Source organism: Caretta caretta, chromosome 1 (genome assembly GCF_965140235.1).
Source record: "Caretta caretta isolate rCarCar2 chromosome 1, rCarCar1.hap1, whole genome shotgun sequence".
NCBI lineage: Eukaryota > Metazoa > Chordata > Testudines > Cheloniidae > Caretta > Caretta caretta.
The window spans coordinates 132,248,568-132,267,065 of NC_134206.1; the positions used below are offsets into that span (position 1 = coordinate 132,248,568).

General features: G+C 41.5%; 1 protein-coding gene across 4 annotated transcripts in view; it reads right to left on the minus strand.

Moving 5' to 3' along the window:
• ANOS1 (anosmin 1) overlaps positions 1-18,498 on the minus strand; it is a 181,251-nt gene that overhangs the window by 130,888 nt on the left and 31,865 nt on the right. For 2 of the 4 annotated variants that reach the window (XM_048860374.2, XM_048860365.2), the window contains exon 3: positions 6,318-6,380. The exons of the other annotated variants lie outside the window; for them this stretch is intronic. In XM_048860374.2, coding sequence (XP_048716331.1) covers positions 6,318-6,380 — 63 coding nt within the window. The remainder of the gene's footprint in view (positions 1-6,317; positions 6,381-18,498) is intronic. 4 annotated transcript variants of the gene reach the window in all.

Below are 18,498 nucleotides of genomic sequence, written 5' to 3' on the forward strand. Positions count from 1 at the left end.
CAAACTGCCATTAACACTAGCAAACATATAAGTCAGATGACTTCTCCAGCCAATAGTTACCAAAAACAATGTTATTGAAGGTTTTTCCTATGGGACCAGCTGTTCTTTAAAAAAATATTTGGTGAATCTATGATTTTCTGAGGTAACTATGATGGACTGGGTGTTGTTTTCATTGACATAAAGAGTTATTTGTCAGTTCTCTTTGTGTCAATGCATCTTTTCCAGCTGCAACTTCTGACCCTGTCTAAAATCTAAAAAAAAAAAAGACTCTTACCTGCCACCCAGTGAGTGAATAATGAGACATACAGATATCAGTCAGAAGAATGGTCCAGAACCAAACAAAAATTAACAACCGTAACCAGGCTGAGCCCTTCCTGCTGGGTCTACCCAAACCTTCCCTCAGTGCTCTTGCCACCCAGAAGCAAGTATGGTTAGTTTTTATATGAATAGTGACGGAGTGAACTAGTTTTGTTTTTTAGAAATAATGACACAAGGATATGTTTTATACTCCATGGTGTTTTCTCAGGCTCTATGGAGACAGTTCTAGCAGTCCTGACATTGGTAAGTGTGCAGCAGCACATACATACGTGTCAGTAGGGCCTTGCTTCAGTCATTTGCAAGTAGACAAATAAGTTGCATGCAGTGAACATACCAACACTGGTACAAGTGGCAGCCATTATCTAATTATTATCACAGTTATTATTGATTATTAGTTAGGCTCTAATAATGTGTTTGCAGATACGTAAGATAGAAAGAAAATTCAGTTCCCTCCTTCAGCAGTTTATAGTCAAAACATCGAAGAGACAATGGAAAGCTTTAAACAACCTTCAGATTTGTGGAATTCTCAGTCATGCAGTGCCTGCCTTTCTGAACTTCTTTTAGGGACTGATCCTGCAATCCTAGTTCTGGATAAACTCCTCTTACTTTTAAAGGGTGTAATCTGTCCCCAGTTTGTTTTTTAATTTCAGTTGTTATTTCTGGGGTTATATCTACACTATAGAACCTATGCTGGCATAGCCCCCCTAGTGTAGATGCAGCCTACACCAACAGAAGGAGTTTTTTGTTAGAGTAAGGACACTCTCTCCCCGAACAACATTAGCTACATAGAACAAAAGCTCTCTCTTCCATTGATATAGCTGCATCTACACTGGGGGTTTTGTTGGGATAGATCTGTTGGTCAGGTGTGTGGTTTTTTTCACATTCCTGACTGACACCATTATGCCACATCACTTTTAAGTGTAGACCAAGCCTTTGTCTTCTATTGGTGGTAGCCATTTAATTTCCTGATTTATTGTATAAGACATAGTAAACAAACTACTGTATGGTAGCTTGAGCCAGACACTTGAATGCAGAAACAACAAGCAGAGCAGAAGATGGGAAGTACCTATGTCCACTACTATCCACACCTTGCAGTTGTAGGAAGTTATACTCTTGGGTTCACAACATCCTCTAGCAAGGAGTTCCATAGGTTGACTGTGTGAAAAAATACTTCCTTTTGTTTGTTTTAAACCTGCTGCCTATTAATTTCATTTGGTGACCCCTAGTTCTTGTGTTATGAGAAGGAGTAAATAACACTTCCTTATTTACTTTCTCCACAGCAGTCATGATTTCATAGACCTCTATCATATCCCCCCTTAGTCATCTCTTTTCTTCCCAGCCCCAAGTGTGGCAATATGTTCAGCCCTAAGCATATGATTAAGTCACATGACAGTTAAGTGGCCAATCTCATTTATGATCAGAGGCACCAGTGGTGTAGCAGTATTGATATATAGATATCAGGCAGTTGTCACTTGTTTTCTTTTAGGTGGATCTTGCCAGCCCCTCCTAGAACTGAAGATTCCATAAGTTGAGAATGTCCAAAAAGCAATGTATTTAGTCTAAACATTAAATAAATACATAGATAAAAATCCAATAAATGTCAATGGGTCAGATTCTCCACTGAATTGCACCTTGTGTGATAATTTACTCTGTGCAAAGTGGGCACAGTGCAATAGCAAATCAGAACTCTCATTTGGAATTCAGGGATAGCATTTCACATCCATTTTGCACAAGTTTAAATGGCTATGCAATGCGGAAGACAGTGGACAAACAGACCTAAAATGTTCTCTTGTTATTGTTTTAGCTCCATATCTATGTCTTTATGATCCATTTTTGGTTACTTATACACTGCAGGGAGATTATCCAGTGACTACCTTTTTCCTGCCTCTATAGGTTTAAGCTCTTCAGGCTGCTGCGATAGGTAAAATCTTATGATCAGATTAAGAACAAAAAATGCCTGTTCGTAATGCATATGGTGAAAATCTTAGTAAGGGAGAACTGTTAAGGAAGATCAGCTTTCAGATCTAATAACCTTGGTCTATATCATGCTGCTGATTTTAAGCAGAACTCTTCCATGAAGCCCAATGAGCAGATCTGCTTAGAATCAGTGGTGTGATATGTGCCTTTGATGGTGCATCTCTCAGAATCATCTCTTTTTTTGGTGGTGCTCAGTGATCTACTTAAATTACTTATGTGTGTGCAAATGCAGTTAACTTTTTAATGCCTTACTAAATTAATGTGGTAATAGTCATTATGGACAAAATCCTGCGTTTCTTACTTAGAGATGGACTTTGCTTCACATCTGTGCAGGTGTGTAGGGGGAGGGACAAGGAGTGTCCCTGTTCTTTGCCCCCAGAATTGAGCAGAATCACAACTTCCACACTCAGTTGAGCACAAAGACAGAGTAGGGTTAGTTGAACTAGGCACCTGAAAAAGGAGAGAGAGGCTATTGGGCAACTGTCCCCCAAACCCTACATCAGCCAGCTGTGCTGGTTAGCTGGAGTGAGGAGCCCAACTTCACTCTCATAAGCTGTGGCCCCAGTCCTCTGTGTGCCTGAGAAGTCCTAAAGACACTGTGCTTCGTCTTTGCACAATAATAATATTTAATCTCTCCAGGTTTTTATACCTCACCTATTACTGTGGTATAAGAGCACTTCTGTGGTGAACCACCTGAAGTTCACTAAAAAACACAATCCTACCTTGAAGTCAATGGGCTTTTATTCAGGAAAAACATGCATGAAAGCCAAAGCTGAGATACAGGCAGGTATGTATTTCAGGTTCTGTCCCTATACAATGTCTTCAACATGCTTTACTAAACTATTACAAACAAGGTCAATTCAGTTATATTTCAACTTTGTCACTTAATGGCAGAGGTGAAAGTAAGCCGTTATGCCCTGGTATGGCGTACCAGCAAGAGCCGGTGCACCGTACTGGGGCAGCCCAGCTTCTGGGCTGGGAGCCCCAGGCCCCTTAAATTGCCTCTAGAGCCCTGCTGCTGGAGCCCTGGGGTAGCGGCTGCGGGGCTCTGGCAGCTGTTTAAAGGGCCCGGGGCTCCCCTGCTTTTACCGCCCCGGTCCTTTAAATAGCCCCCGGAGCCCCACTGCCTCTACTCCAGGGCTCCGGGAGCTATTTAAAGGACCAGGGCAGTAGAAGCAGGGGAGCCCTGGGCCTTTTAAATAGCCCCCGGAGCCCTGGGCTGCTGCTGCTACCCCGGTGGGGGGGGGGAGGAGAACAAAGAGGGGGGCACTTACCTTACAGGGTGGGCTGAGGATGTCTCTGACCCCTCAGCCCCGCCCCTTCTGCCCTAGGTCCCAGCGTATTGGTAAGACGCTCGACTTACTTTCACCCCTGCTTAAAGGTGGATATGTGCAACCTAATCCTGCAGTACTTTTCTAAAAGAGGAAAGCAGGATCAGGCACTTCAACCAGAATACTCTATCCTGTTTTGGATCAAGTGATTATTTAGTTTAAAACATACACCTAAGTTTAATAAGATAAATGCAAGACTCTGATCTGAATTGCAAAGATGTAACTGTAGGATAGTTTTACTGACTTCAATGGAGTTATTAATATTCACATCAGTGTTAACTGAGTTTGCTGAACTAAAAATATTGTTGGAAAAGTAAAGTCCAAAGGACAGCTCACTTTTTTCATTTTTTCCAATTATGGAGCGAAATTTTTTTGAAAAATGAGTACTACATACTAAGTTAGAGAGACCTAGATAATCAGAGACATGGGAAGATTGTCTAAAGATTTAAAGTGATAAATTTGTTACTTACTTTGAAGCAGACTTATTGCTAATTTGCCTTAGGTCTCAGAGGCACTGTCTGTCTTGAAAGCATCTGATCAACTCTGCTTCACTGATGATTGGGCTACTGTTAGATGCTACTTAATCAACTGCTTTCTAGATGGCAAAGATTTACAGTTGATTAGTCTGCATAGTTCAGTTGTTTTTTCAAAAGGTTCTAGGAAGGGATTATTTTTGTGCCCAAATAGCTCTAAAGAAAGGGCTTGCTCAGGGTCTGCAGTGTGAATATCCTGGATTCTGAACACAATGTTCACTGAAGCAGACAAAGCTAAGTTAAAGAAGCATTTAGTGTTTCAGAATGCCAGACTTAATAAGTATCTTTGGGGGGGGGAGCGGGAGGGGCTTTTTTTTTTTTTACTTTAGTGCACACATTTTTTTCCACTGATCAGGGACATGCAGATAAAGTTGGATATATAAGGCAAGATTCAAATGTTTCCTAAGGAAAGTTCCTCATTCTACTTGAAGCCATACAGTGGAATAATTCCGCTGCTAGTTACAATACTGTGTCCTTTCCTTGGGAAAGAGGTCTAATTCATCTTTGGCAGGCCAAGTTCAACAATTCAACTGTCCAAAATTAGAACAACACAGTAATCAAACTCACTCCTCTTCATTAGCAAGTGGAACTGATACAAATGTCGAGGAAGAGAGCAGATCTGATGGGGATCCAAGCCATTTCTCTAAACAGGCTGATCCAGGCCCATGAGAAACTCTGCAGAAGTCTGAATCAGGAAATCTGGGGAGGGGGCAAGCCCTCAATGTGATTCTTACTTACCCATAAAAAGGGTTTTTCTTTTTCTCCATAGGCATTAGCCATTTACAGGAAGAAAAATGTTAAATAAGTGCAAGAGGCAGTATATGTAACTGACTCGACTATAATCAATTGCCACACAGTAGATACAAATTATTTAATAAGACAATTTAGTGTTATTCCCAAGGGAAAATACCTGTCTCTCCAAAGTTTATTCTGTGCTTGAAATTGAGTAGTATTTTAATTTAGGCATTTATAATCATAAAAGGAACACACCGAGTTATAGTATTAAGGATTTTTTAAAAATTTGAAACCAGGAGTTGGGAAGGGATATAAGCCTGCATGCCTCAGGCTTAAACCAAGCTCTGCCTAATGGGGTTTAGGAAGAAATTTTTCCTGGTGACAGATTTTTCCCAAACTGCAGGGTTTCCCATATTTGCCTCTGAAGAGTCTAGACCTGGCCCCTGTTAGAAACAGGATACTAGATTAGAAGGACCACTGGTCTGATCCAATATGGCAGTTTCCATGTTCCTAATCCAATCATTCTTGCCAGTCTTTGCTTTCTGATACCAGAAATATTGACATTTACAAATCTAATAGAGTGATCAACTGTAAATATCTCCCACATTTAAGCCTTCTTTTCAAGAGTTCACTGAAGCAGTGACTTCTTTGCTCTATTGCTGTCTTGATGGCTGGCATCACTGCACCATTATATACTAATGTCTGCATGGAAACAAAAGCTAAAAAACAAAACCATTTCATTACAAAGCACTTTCGGTTATTTCCAAATCAAAACCACCCCAGAAACTTCAGTCAACCTATTTCTTTTAACCAATTTAGCTCTAATCTTCAAACCATTAATGCTCTACCAGCCCTATCTATATTATTGTGGATAAACCCATTACATCTGTCAGGACGTAATCACTATATAATGCATCTACCTCCAGATTTTTTCATGTGGTCAGGATTACTTCATATATTTTCCATATCATAGTCCACTCAAATGCCATCAACTCTGACTATACTGAACGGCTTTTCTTAATCTTTCACAAGATGAAAGAAAACTCCTTGTTTAGGAAAGCAAAAGCAGACATGTTCACACTTTCCTCCTAATTCCTCCTCCTTCCCCCCCCCCCCGCACACACACACCTTTTAAAAGCCTAATATCAAATGCACATTATCTCAACTTCTTATGGGTGGTACTTAAATCATGATAGATTTACCCCATGAATACACACTATTTCTCTTAAATCTTACAAAACAACACATCTGTGTTGTAAGTTTATAGTGCACATAACAGTGGCTCAGCATACTTTCCAGCAGAGAGATGAGTTTCCAGGCTAAGAACCCTGGAATGTTCCCGCTACTGCAGGCTAATGATCCTTCAAATGCACACTAATATGTCTGATAAAAGTCTCCCAGCATGAGTGCACAGAACGCTTACCATAAGAATGACAGTACTGTGGGCAGGGCAAATCACTGACATCATTTCAGGCTGAATTGGATGCTGGAGGCACAAATTAAAACAGTGAGATTTCATGTCAGTGGGCTTTGACAGATGGAAGAGTGCATCAAATCTCTAACTGTTTAAACCATTAACTCATCTTTCCACCTGCATTATCTCTGGCAAGAACTCTGTTGGAAGCCTGGAAAAAGTGCTCACAGAGAGAATTCAGAAGTGTGTGTTATCCTAAAGAGAAATCAGCCTTCTCTTTTGAGACAGAATGTTTATTTTGCTGCTGCATTTGTAAACTTATTTATCTTGTCTTTCACACATCCTCTCTATTCTGAAAACTCAAAATGGCCTTTCAGCTTCACAGTTGGATCAGTCAATCAAGGGCTACTGTCTGAGCCTTGGCTGCAGTGAACAAGAAAGTCAGATTGAGATTCACAGTGCATTATGATGATTCCCATTTATTTCCACTCCTTGTAAATGCCACTGCACACACAGTACTAAATTAAGCCTGCTGGTCTTTTGAACTTCAACTGCTCACGAATTCTGAAACTTGCTGAAGGATCTGTAACAAAAATGACCTGTACTTAAAGAATCCTTTTGAAATGGTTTTCCCTGTTGTATAAGATGCTCATCAGGGATAAATTCTGCTTTCCATTAAACCAGTATAGATCTGCAACACTTCACCATTTCCGCGAGTCACTCTTGATTTGCATTGGTGTCATTTATTTTTAGGGTTTGTTTGTTTGTTTGTTTGTTTTAATGTATGGGAACATCCACCATTAAATGTTCAGCACTTTCCAAACACATGAGAAAGTTGGTCTCTGCTTTGAGGACCTCACAATCTAAGAACAGACATGTAGACAGAGGTTATGGGAAAGGGAACAGTAAAAGGCAAATTATATACGATGTATATACAATTCAATTTGATTTGTTGTAAGCAGCACAGCAGAAGTGGCCTGTTAACAGGGTTTATATAGGGGTTTATGTGGATGAGTACAAGGAGGCCATACTGTTCATAAGGAGCATTTATAAGTAGAAGGCAGGGATGTGATTGGGTGAGCAACAGACAAATGAACTGGGAGCACTGGCAGAGCAAAGGGGACAGGGAACAATGTGAGGAACCTGAAAGGAGAATAAGGAGGGAAAGGTAGAGTTACGTAGAGCTTCTAAGTTTAAATTTGATGTGATAGCAGATGGGGAATCAGTGCAGGTATTCCAAGCAAAATTAAAGCAGAATCTTGTCCTGTGTGCAAATAAAGCCACTTCAGGCCTGACACTGTCACCCTTATTCATGTTGACTAGTTCTTCCTTCACAACTAGCCTCATTTGGTCAGATTCTGACAACCATGACTCACACTGAATGACACAAATAGTTCAATTTACTTCAACAGGACTATTTGTTCAGGAAGGTACTAGGCAACAAAAGTAAGGTATAAGAATCTGGCCCTTTGTGTTCAGTGGGAGTACAGATGGAGTAAGGTACTAATCAACATAAATAAACATGGCAGAATTGGGTACTTAATTTGTGTGCAATAGATAGAGGTGGCATTTGCAAGAAAAATTACGCCTCACTTCCAGGCAACGGGTTAACATGTATCATAAAAGATTTCAGTCATGAAATGGAGGAGAATATTTTCTCTTTTCCTCCCACACCCGTTAAGAAACCTGTATTTCCTCTTGAGGATGTGTATAATGAAATTACCAGATGAGAGCAGCTATTCAAAGAATAAATCAAGCATGTTATTTTCCACTGTCAAAAACACTGGGGAATTACAAGTGAAGATGGAGAAGAATAACCTAAGAAAAACATGCATACAGTGATTACTGTAACGGGGCAACATCCTTCTCTCTGTGTTGCAGACTTCTACTGGGGATGTCAGTGGGAATTCTGCTGACAAAAGGACTGCAGAATCCACAACTGAGATCAACACTTCAAGTAACAGATCCTGAGCATGGGACTTTTGTCCCTGAAGTCTAATTTTAGAAATATGAAAAGCAACTCACAGAACACTGATAGCTAGAAGGTGTTGCCTTTAAGCCAGTCTTCCCCTTGATGCTTTGAGGGTCATGCTAAGAGGGGGAAAATATAAGATTGCTAAACTTTTTAAGAAAGATATAATAACCTTTAACACAGTGCCCTGTTGTTTTCTTTAGCCAGCAATGTCTAAACCATAGTAGACAAAACTATACAAACATCAGGTACCACCACCAACAACAAAAATGAGTAAACAGCAGACATTAAATATGCAGTTAATAAATATATGAAATATGGCAGAAAGTCTCAAAATGTACTAAAATGGGGGAGAAAAGAGGCACTGCTAGGAGCTAAAACTGTAAACATCCCCCATCCCCCTAACCCCAGCAATCTATAATTGTGACAGGCAGAATGCAGGGAGGCAGAACTGGAAAGGCTGAAATCGCTGAGATCAGATGTACCACTGCTCCAATACTAAATAGTACAAATGTCTGACCTGACAGTGTTAGGTATTCTTTCTGTCTAGTCATCTGTACATTGCAATTCATGGGTTTTTAAACAGGAAGATTTTTTTTTGCCACTGCCATCATAAGAATAGATAAAAAATGAATTATTTTTTGTATGTAGAATGTAGATTATAATTCTTAGAATGCTAATAAGGGTTATAACCACACTCAAAGATGAATAAACCTTAGTGTTGGGCATGAGTTGAAACTTGTAGAATCACGTATTCTTTATTTTAAGCTACAGTGCAGCTACATAAACTAATTGTAATTCAAAACTTATATGTCTTGCTTTGGCCATATCCAACATGCATAATTGCATTTTGCCAATCTAAATCTCCCCTTCAATTTCATTTGAATATTATATTATCCTTTATTTCCTGTCCTAAAATGCATATTTAAAATTTTGTGATAGTTACTAGAGGCTAACTATGTCAGGACCCTGCTGTATAAATATGTATCAAGTGACAGTCCCTGCCCCAGTAATGTCTATGCCCAGTATACATGTATTTATTACACACAAAATAAGGAAGTTAATAGAACATTTATTTAGACTGAAAAGTTAAGCATTCAAAAGTCAGAAGTGCTAGTCTTAATTCTGCCTATATGAACTCTAATCTGGGCACTGAATGAGGGTGGCAGGTGATGATAGCCTTCTCATGATCTGTCCTGTTACATGCTAAGGCACAGCTAACGCCATCAAATCAACATCCAAACATCATTCAGTAAAGTCCTGGATTGAACAGCAATGGAAACGTAGGCCCCCACTCCATGCATTTGCCAACTGAACATCAAAGTTATGTCCTGATCTAAAAGCTACGACCTAGCTTGTGACATTCAAGACATGATTGATATTACCCTGCAAGAAGCCCATATCAAAGATGATGCCCAAGAATCACACTGCCATATTGCTGGCTACAATCTCATTGCCTCCCTCCATCACCTAAAACACAGCCTTGCCACATACATCAAGCAGGTCATCCTGGTAGATGCCAGGAGCAACCTCAGAACCATCTCAATAAGAAAAGGAGTACTTGTGGCACCTTAGAGACTAACCAATTTATTTGAGCATAAGCTTTCGTGAGCTCCAGCTCACTTCATCGGATGTATACTGTGGAAAGTGTAGAAGATCTTTTTATACACACAAAGCATGAAAAAATACCTCCTCCCACCCCACTCTCCTGCTGGTAATAGCTTATCTAAAGTGATCACTCCCCTTACAATGGGTATGATAATCAAGGTGGGCCATTTCCAGCACAAATCCAGGGTTTAACAAGAACATCTGAGGAGGAGGGGAGGGGGGTAGGAAAAAACAAGGGGAAATAGGTTACCTTGCATAATGACTTAGCCACTCCCAGTCTCTATTCAAGCCTAAGTTCATTGTATCCAATTTGCAAATGAATTCCAATTCAACAGTTTCTTGCTGGAGTCTGGATTTGAAGTTTTTTTGTTGTAATATCGCAACTTTCATGTCTGTAATCACGTGACCAGAGAGATTGAAGTGTTCTCCGACTGGTTTATGAATGTTATAATTCTTGACATCTGATCTGTGTCCATTTATTCTTTTACGTAGAGACTGTCCAGTTTGACCAATGTACATGGCAGAGGGGCATTGCTGGCACATGATGGCATATATCACATTGGTAGATGTGCAGGTGAACGAGCCTCTGATAGTGTGGCTGATGTTATTAGGCCCTGTTATGGTGTCCCCTGAATTGATATGTGGGCACAGTTGGCAACGGGCTTTGTTGCAAGGATAGGTTCCTGGGTTAGTGGTTCTGTTGTGTGGTATGTGGTTGCTGGTGAGTATTTGCTTCAGGTTGGGGGGCTGTCTGTAGGCAAGGACTGGCCTGTCTCCCAAGATTTGTGAGAGTGTTGGGTCATCCTTCAGGATAGGTTGTAGATCCTTAATAATGCGTTGGAGGGGTTTTAGTTGGGGGCTGAAGGTGACCGCTAGTGGCGTTCTGTTATTTTCTTTGTTAGGCCTGTCCTGTAGTAGGTGACTTCTGGGAACTCTTCTGGCTCTATCAATCTGTTTCTTCACTTCCGCAGGTGGGTATTGTAGTTGTAAGAATGCTTGATAGAGATCTTGTAGGTGTTTGTCTCTGTCTGAGGGGTTGGAGCAAATGCGGTTGTATCGCAGAGCTTGGCTGTAGATGATGGATCGTGTGGTGTGGTCAGGATGAAAGCTGGAGGCATGTAGGTAGGAATAGCGGTCAGTAGGTTTCTGGTATAGGGTGGTGTTTATGTGACCATCGTTTATTAGCACTGTAGTGTCCAGGAAGTGGATCTCTTGTGTGGACTGGACCAGGCTGAGGTTGATGGTGGGATGGAAATTGTTGAAATCATGGTTGAATTCCTCAAGGGCTTCTTTTCCATGGGTCCAGATGATGAAGATGTCATCAATATAGCGCAAGTAGAGTAGGGGCGTTAGGGGACAAGAGCTGAGGAAGCATTGTTCTAAGTCAGCCATAAAAATGTTAGCATACTGTGGGGCCATGCGGGTACCCATAGCAGTGCCGCTGATCTGAAGGTATACATTGTCCCCAAATGTAAAATAGTTATGGGTAAGGACAAAGTCACAAAGTTCAGCCACCAGGTTAGCCGTGACATTATCGGGGATAGTGTTCTTGACGGCTTGTAGTCCATCTTTGTGTGGAATGCTGGTGTAGAGGGTTTCTACATCCATAGTGGCCAGGATGGTGTTATCAGGAAGATCACCGATGGATTGTAGTTTCCTCAGGAAGTCAGTGGTGTCTCGAAGGTAGCTGGGAGTGCTGGTAGCGTAGGGCCTGAGGAGGGAGTCTACATAGCCAGACAATCCTGCTGTCAGGGTGCCAATGCCTGAGATGATGGGGCGCCCAGGATTTCCAGGTTTATGGATCTTGGGTAGTAGATAGAATATCCCAGGTCGGGGTTCCAGGGGTGTGTCTGTGTGGATTTGATCTTGTGGTTTTTCAGGGAGTTTCTTGAGCAAATGCTGTAGTTTCTTTTGGTAACTCTCAGTGGGATCAGAGGGTAATGGCTTGTAGAAAGTGGTGTTGGAGAGCTGCCGAGCAGCCTCTTGTTCATAATCCGACCTATTCATGATGACAACAGCACCTCCTTTGTCAGCCTTTTTGATTATGATGTCAGAGTTGTTTCTGAGGCTGTGGATGGCATTGTGTTCCGCACGGCTGAGGTTATGGGGCAAGTGATGCTGCTTTTCCACAATTTCAGCCCGTGCACGTCAGCGGAAGCACTCTATGTAGAAGTCCAGTCTGCTGTTTCGACCTTCAGGAGGAGTCATTATGCAAGGTAACCTATTTCCCCTTGTTTTTTCCTACCCCCCACTCCCCCAGTCATTCTGGTTAAACCCTGGATTTGTGCTGGAAATGGCCCACCTTGATTATCATACACATTGTAAGGAGAGTGGTCACTTTAGATAAGCTATTACCAGCAGGAGAGTGGGTTTGGGGGGGAGGGGCGAGGGGGGAGGTGAGAAAACCTGGATTTGTGCTGGAAATGGCCCAACTTAATTATCATACACATTGTAAGGAGAGTGATCACTTTAGATAAGCTATTACCAGCACGAGAGTGGGGTGGGGGGAGGTATTTTTTCATGCTTTGTGTGTATAAAAAGATTTTCTACACTTTACACAGTATGCATCCGATGAAGTGAGCTGTAGCTCACGAAAGTTTATGCTCAAATAAATTGGTTAGTCTCTAAGGTGCCACAAGTACTCCTTTTCTTTTTGCGAATACAGACTAACACGGCTGTTACTCTGAAACCCATCTCAATAGGAATTGGCAAGATAATGGTGGTTAAGGTGTATAAACCATCAAATACAGACTGGCTTTCTCCCCCATTACCAACAGCCTATCACTCAGCTAAAAGAAAAGGAGTACTTGTGGCACCTTAGAGACTAACCAATTTCTTTGAGCATAAGCTTTCGTGAGCTACAGCTCACTTCATCAGATGCATTCAGTGGAAAATACTGTATTTTCCACTGAATACATCCGTATTTCCACAGTATGCATCCGATGAAGTGAGCTGTAGCTCACGAAAGCTTATGCTCAAAGAAATTGGTTTGTCTAAGGTGCCACAAGTACTCCTTTTCTTTTTGCGAATACAGACTAACACGGCTGCTACTCTGTCACCCAACTAAATGAGTGATCATTTCTATAGCCACCACACAACACGGGCTATAATAGTAATGATACTGCAGAATGTCCATCAGACAAAGACACACACCTTCTTTCCAATGCAAAGGACAGAGGCACTTTTCATTCGGCCTGTTGGAACAGAGATTGGTTTCGGGCACACAGCTCTGTTTCCTCACCAAAGACTAGTTTGGAACCCCTCAGAATGCCTCCAGAACTATTCTTAGCAACTTCCCCCCCAGACAGCATTAACTGGTGATCATCTACATTGATTGGCCCTGAACTCCCAGCAATCCTAGCTAGGATTAACTGTGACCAGTGAGGCCACCATACACGCAATCCCAACAACGTTTTGATCATATTACCCAGTTTGTCTGAAGACCTGCAAGAAAAGTATGTGTCATGGGTATTAAAAAGGATAATCCCCATACTGGAAACCAGAAACAGAAAGGCTATTAAAGGAATACCAAACGTCTGGTGACCCAAACACTGCAACACGCCTATTCGAGTCACTGAATACAGCGTACCATCAAAGATGGATCGAGCTCTGGACTTTACTCACTCCAACCACAAAGCTTGGCTCTTGCTGCCTCAGCTTCAGGCTGCAAACCCAGTGAAACATCAAAACCCTGAATGCTCCTTATGAATTCAAGCCCACCAGGGGACAAGTCTATTAAGAGCAAAGTGCGCAGAGACCGCACTGCCTGCCTCGTCCCCTCAATCACTGCCCTACATTGTTGAGGAGGTAAATAAGGCCCTCACTCACGAAAGCCAGGAAAGCTGCAGTGCCTGAAGGTGTCTTCGTGGAGTTTCTGAAAAACCTCAGAGCCAAGGGACAGGAATGGCTCGCAGCACGATTCTCTGATATCCATTCCTTAGAGCTTGTCCTGAGGATCTGGCATAAGGCTATGGTCACTGACATTGCCAATCCCTCATTGTACTGGCCTGTATTACTCCTCTGCACATTATATAAGCTCATGGAGAAAATATTACTAGCAAGAATTAGGCTGCTTGTCAAAATGTTACCAAATGAACAAGTGGGTTTCTGACCAAGTATTAGCCTTAACAAGTGGGATTCCAAGGAATTGAAGTGGGATTCCAAGGAAAACTCAAGTCAGGGGCAGTTTTCTTACACTTATCTGCTGTATGGAGCAATGGCCTCCTCTTGAAAGCCAGCAAAATTATCCTATGCAATGCAAGAATAACATTATTCTGATACATTCTGACCAATCATAGGTTTCATGTTGTCCTTGATGACCCGGTCAGCAGGCCATATGCTATTAATGATGACCTACCATAGGGATCAGTCTTAGCATGATTTTGTTTCATATTTTCACCAGCCGCCTTCCCCAAAATCATTATGGAAATTTGCCTATGCAGTTGATGATGCTTTGACCACACTGGCATGGTATTTACCTACCACAGAGAAAATCCCAACTGAGGATCTTAAAATCATGGAAGAATATTTCTTATATTGGGAGCTAAAACCAAACCTCACTAAAAGTGTCATGTCATCATCTCATCTAAACAGCTGAAAAAGGCCAAAACTACACAGGAATTTCTGTCACCAGCAGATAAGACACAATCACACCCTGACATATCCTGGATTGACATTAGATGAAAACCTCACATACCACTAGCACCTGAAAAATATTCAAGACAAAATAAAGATGTGTGTAAATCTCATACAGAAGTCGACAAGGACAGCCTGGGGAGCTGATGCAAATGCTCTACTACCTCTTCACTGGCCCTTGTCCACTCTTGTGCAGAATCATCCATTCAGGCACATAGCTCACACACATCACTTGTCAAATCTCAATTTAACACCTTCACGCAGATTATTATGGGCACAATAAAATCAGTGTTACAACCATGTCTTCCCAACCCAAGTTCACTGTGACATGATAATTCTTCCGGAGTTCTATTATATTTTAGGGAACAAGGATCTTCCAATACGCAAAGACCTAAATAACATATCAAGATTCCAGCTCAATCCAGAGAACCTTTTTTGGTTTTAGTGCAAGAGCTCAAACACTCAGCGTTTTTCCCCCCAGAGATTAATGGTGAGCAAGGTAGAAGGTTGCCAGTGTCCCAAATAAACACCCCATCAAGGAACCAACCAAAGACTTTCCATGGAAAATATGGTCCACTTTGAACTATATCCACATATTACATGGCAAATGCTTCTATCTTCTCCATAAATGGGGACTGAGACACAATCCTATTTGTGACTGCAGAAATGGACTTCAAACTATCATAGAATCATAGAATATTAGGGTTTGAAGAGACCGCAGGAGGTCATCTAGTCCAATCCCCTGCTCAAAGCAGGACCAACACAAACTAAATCATCCCAGCCAGGGATTTAGCGAGTCGGGCCTTAAAAACCTCTAAGGATGGAGATCCCACCACCTCCCTAGGTAACCCATTCCAGGGCTTCACCACCCTTCTAGTGACATAGTATTTCCTAATATCCAACCTAGACCTCCCGCACTGCAACTTGAGATCATTGCTTGTGGTTCTGTCATCTTCCACCACTGAGAACAGCCTAGCTCCATCCTCTTTGGAATCCCCCTTCAGGTAGTTGAAGGCTGCTATCAAATCCCCCCTCACTCTTCTCTTCTGCAGACTAAATAACCCCAGTTCCCTCAGCCTCTCCTCATTAGTCATGTGCCCCAGCCCCCTAATCATTTTCGTTGCCCTCCACTGGTCTCGCTCCAATTTGTCCATATCCCTTCTGTAGCAGGGGGACAAAACTGGACATAGTATTCCAGATGAGGCCTCACCAATGCCGAATAGAGGGGAATAATCACTTCCCTCAATCTGCTGGCAGTGCTTCTACTAATACAGCCCAATATGCCATTGGACTTCTTGGCAACAAGGGCACACTGTTAACTCATATCCAGCTTCTCATCCACTGTAATCCCCAGGTCCTTTTCTGCAGAACTGCTGCTTAGCCGGTTAGTCCCCAGCTTGTAGCGGTGCATGGGATTCTTCCTTCCTAAGTTCAGGACTCTGCACTTGCCTCTGTTGAACCTCATCAGATTTCTTTTGGCCAAATCCTCCAATTTGTCTATGTGACTCTGGACCCTATCCCTACCCTCAGCGTATCTACCTCTCCCCCCAGCTTAGTGTCATCTGAAAACTTGCTGAGTGTGCAATTAATCCCATCATCCAGATCATTAATAAAGATGTTGAACAAAACCAGCCCCAAGACCAACCCCTGGGGCACTCTGCTTGATACCGGCTGCCAGCTAGATATCGAGCCATTGATCACTACCCATTTAGCCCAACAATCTAGCCAGCTTTCTATCCACCTTATAGTACATTCATCCCATCCACACTTCTTTAACTTGCTAGCAAGAATACTGTGGGAGATCGTATCAAAAGCTTTGCTAAAGTCAAGATATATCACATCCACCACTTTCCCCATATCCACAGAGCCAGTTATCTCATCATAGAAGGCAATCAGGTTGATCAGGCACGACTTGCCCTTGGTGAATCCGTGCTGACTGTTCTTCATCACTTTCCTCTCCTCCAAGTGCGTCAACATGGACTCCTTGAAGACCTGCTCCATGATTTTGCTGAGGACTGAAGTGAGGCTGACCGGTCTGTAGTTCCCCGGGTTCTCTTTCTTCCCTTTTTTAAATATAGGCACTATATTTGCCTTTTTCCAATCATCCTGGACCTCCCCCAATTGCCATGAGTTTTCCAAGATAATGGCCAATGGCTCTGCAATCACATCAGCCAACTCCCTCAGCACCATTGGATGCATTAGATCTGGACCCATGGACTTGTGCATGTCCATCTTTTCTAAATAGTCCTTAATGTGTTCTTTCACCACTGAGGGCTGTTCACCTCCTCCCCATACTGTGCTGTGCTAACAGTTTTTAAATTGCCCATCTATTAATATCCAAGTGGGAGAGAGTCTTCAAATAGTGCTCTTCAGTTTTATCTTGTGAAATAGGTCACTGGAGATATCGTATTAGATGAAATCATACATACAAAACCAGTGCTACATATCTTGCCATTCATAGTCATGCTTTTGTGACCTGTTCCATTAAAATAACAAAAAATAAATGGTCATTTGAGACTGGGATAACTGGTCCATAGTTGGTCCTGTGAGAACTGTAATCACTTCTGTTCATTACCTTTGCATCTCTTTGAAAAAAAGAATGGTTCTTCGATATATTCAATTTACATTTCCTGTTTTCAAGCCACCAAGACTGTCCCACACATTGGTATTAGCGGTTATTGGTATAATATCATTCTGTAACTTCAGAGTTATGAGATAAACGACATGAATTTCCATTGTATTTTAATTACTATGTTGACCTTATAAAGAGCTTCCTTAAAAAGAAAAACAGCAGCATTAAAGGTGTACACAATATTTCCTTAGAATGGCAATAAGCTGAATTTTTGTTTAGATACTATATATACACAAAATGATGTAGAATGTTTATGGACTCAATTTTCAGCTGTGCCACACTACTACTAGGAGGAATTCAGAAGAGGAATGGAGGCCAATCCTAGGCCAACCAGAGGCCAAAACAGGGATCCATGGCCTTTTCAATGAGAAAACTTAAGTTCCCCACTTGATAGAATGATTTGGGGAGGGGCATTTTCTTCCCCAAAGCTCCCACATGTACATTTTACCACAAGAGAGAATGATCTGTCCCTACAATGGAGAAAATTCTAGAAAAATATAAGATAAGGGAACAATCCTGATGGGGAGACAAAGTGGAATATTTAACTGTTCTCTTCTATCTCTTATTTTTTGCATCCTACGTAATAGATTTTAAATAGTTAGGAAATTGTAAGTTAAATATTTGATGTAAAACATCTAGGCGGTAAGGAATGCACAGGTACAAAACACAATGGACATGTCTGATCATGCCAAGGCCTTTCAAATCTCTTGTTTTTACACCCAATTTCCTTTTTCTCTAAAATTGTCTACAGATTTGATGAAAAAAAACTTCACTAATTTAAATAATGGAATGTAAAAATAAATCAATGAATTAACCACACAGTCTCTCAGAGAGATGCCATGTGCTACTGACATGATTTCTTGACAAATTTCTCTGTCATATATTAGTTGCAAATAGTTGTGGTGGCCAATGATGTCATTTTAATGTTCAACTATCTGAACGCACATGCTTATGAGGTAAAAGGTAACATCTATTGCCATCGCTTGTGCCTATAGTTATTTGCCCCACAAAACTGTGCCCGTAAGGACTGTGCGAACAAAACTAAAGGTGCACTGTGAAAGTTGGGTGGTGCCCTTTTAAAAATGTGTTCTGAAATGTTAAAAAATTGTCTTCACTTTACACCCTTTGGTTGAGATGACCAGAGCAGTGGAGGAAATATGGATAGAAGATGTCTGGCAAAATCCCCTGCACTGCTTTGAAATCTCAGCTTTTATGTAACCCACCTATTTAATTATAAATTGCAAAATATGATGGGGTAAATCCTGCTGTAAAAACCTTCTGGGAAATCACATTTCCCATGGACTCAGAACCACAAAGAATACAGTCTAATACATATTTATTTA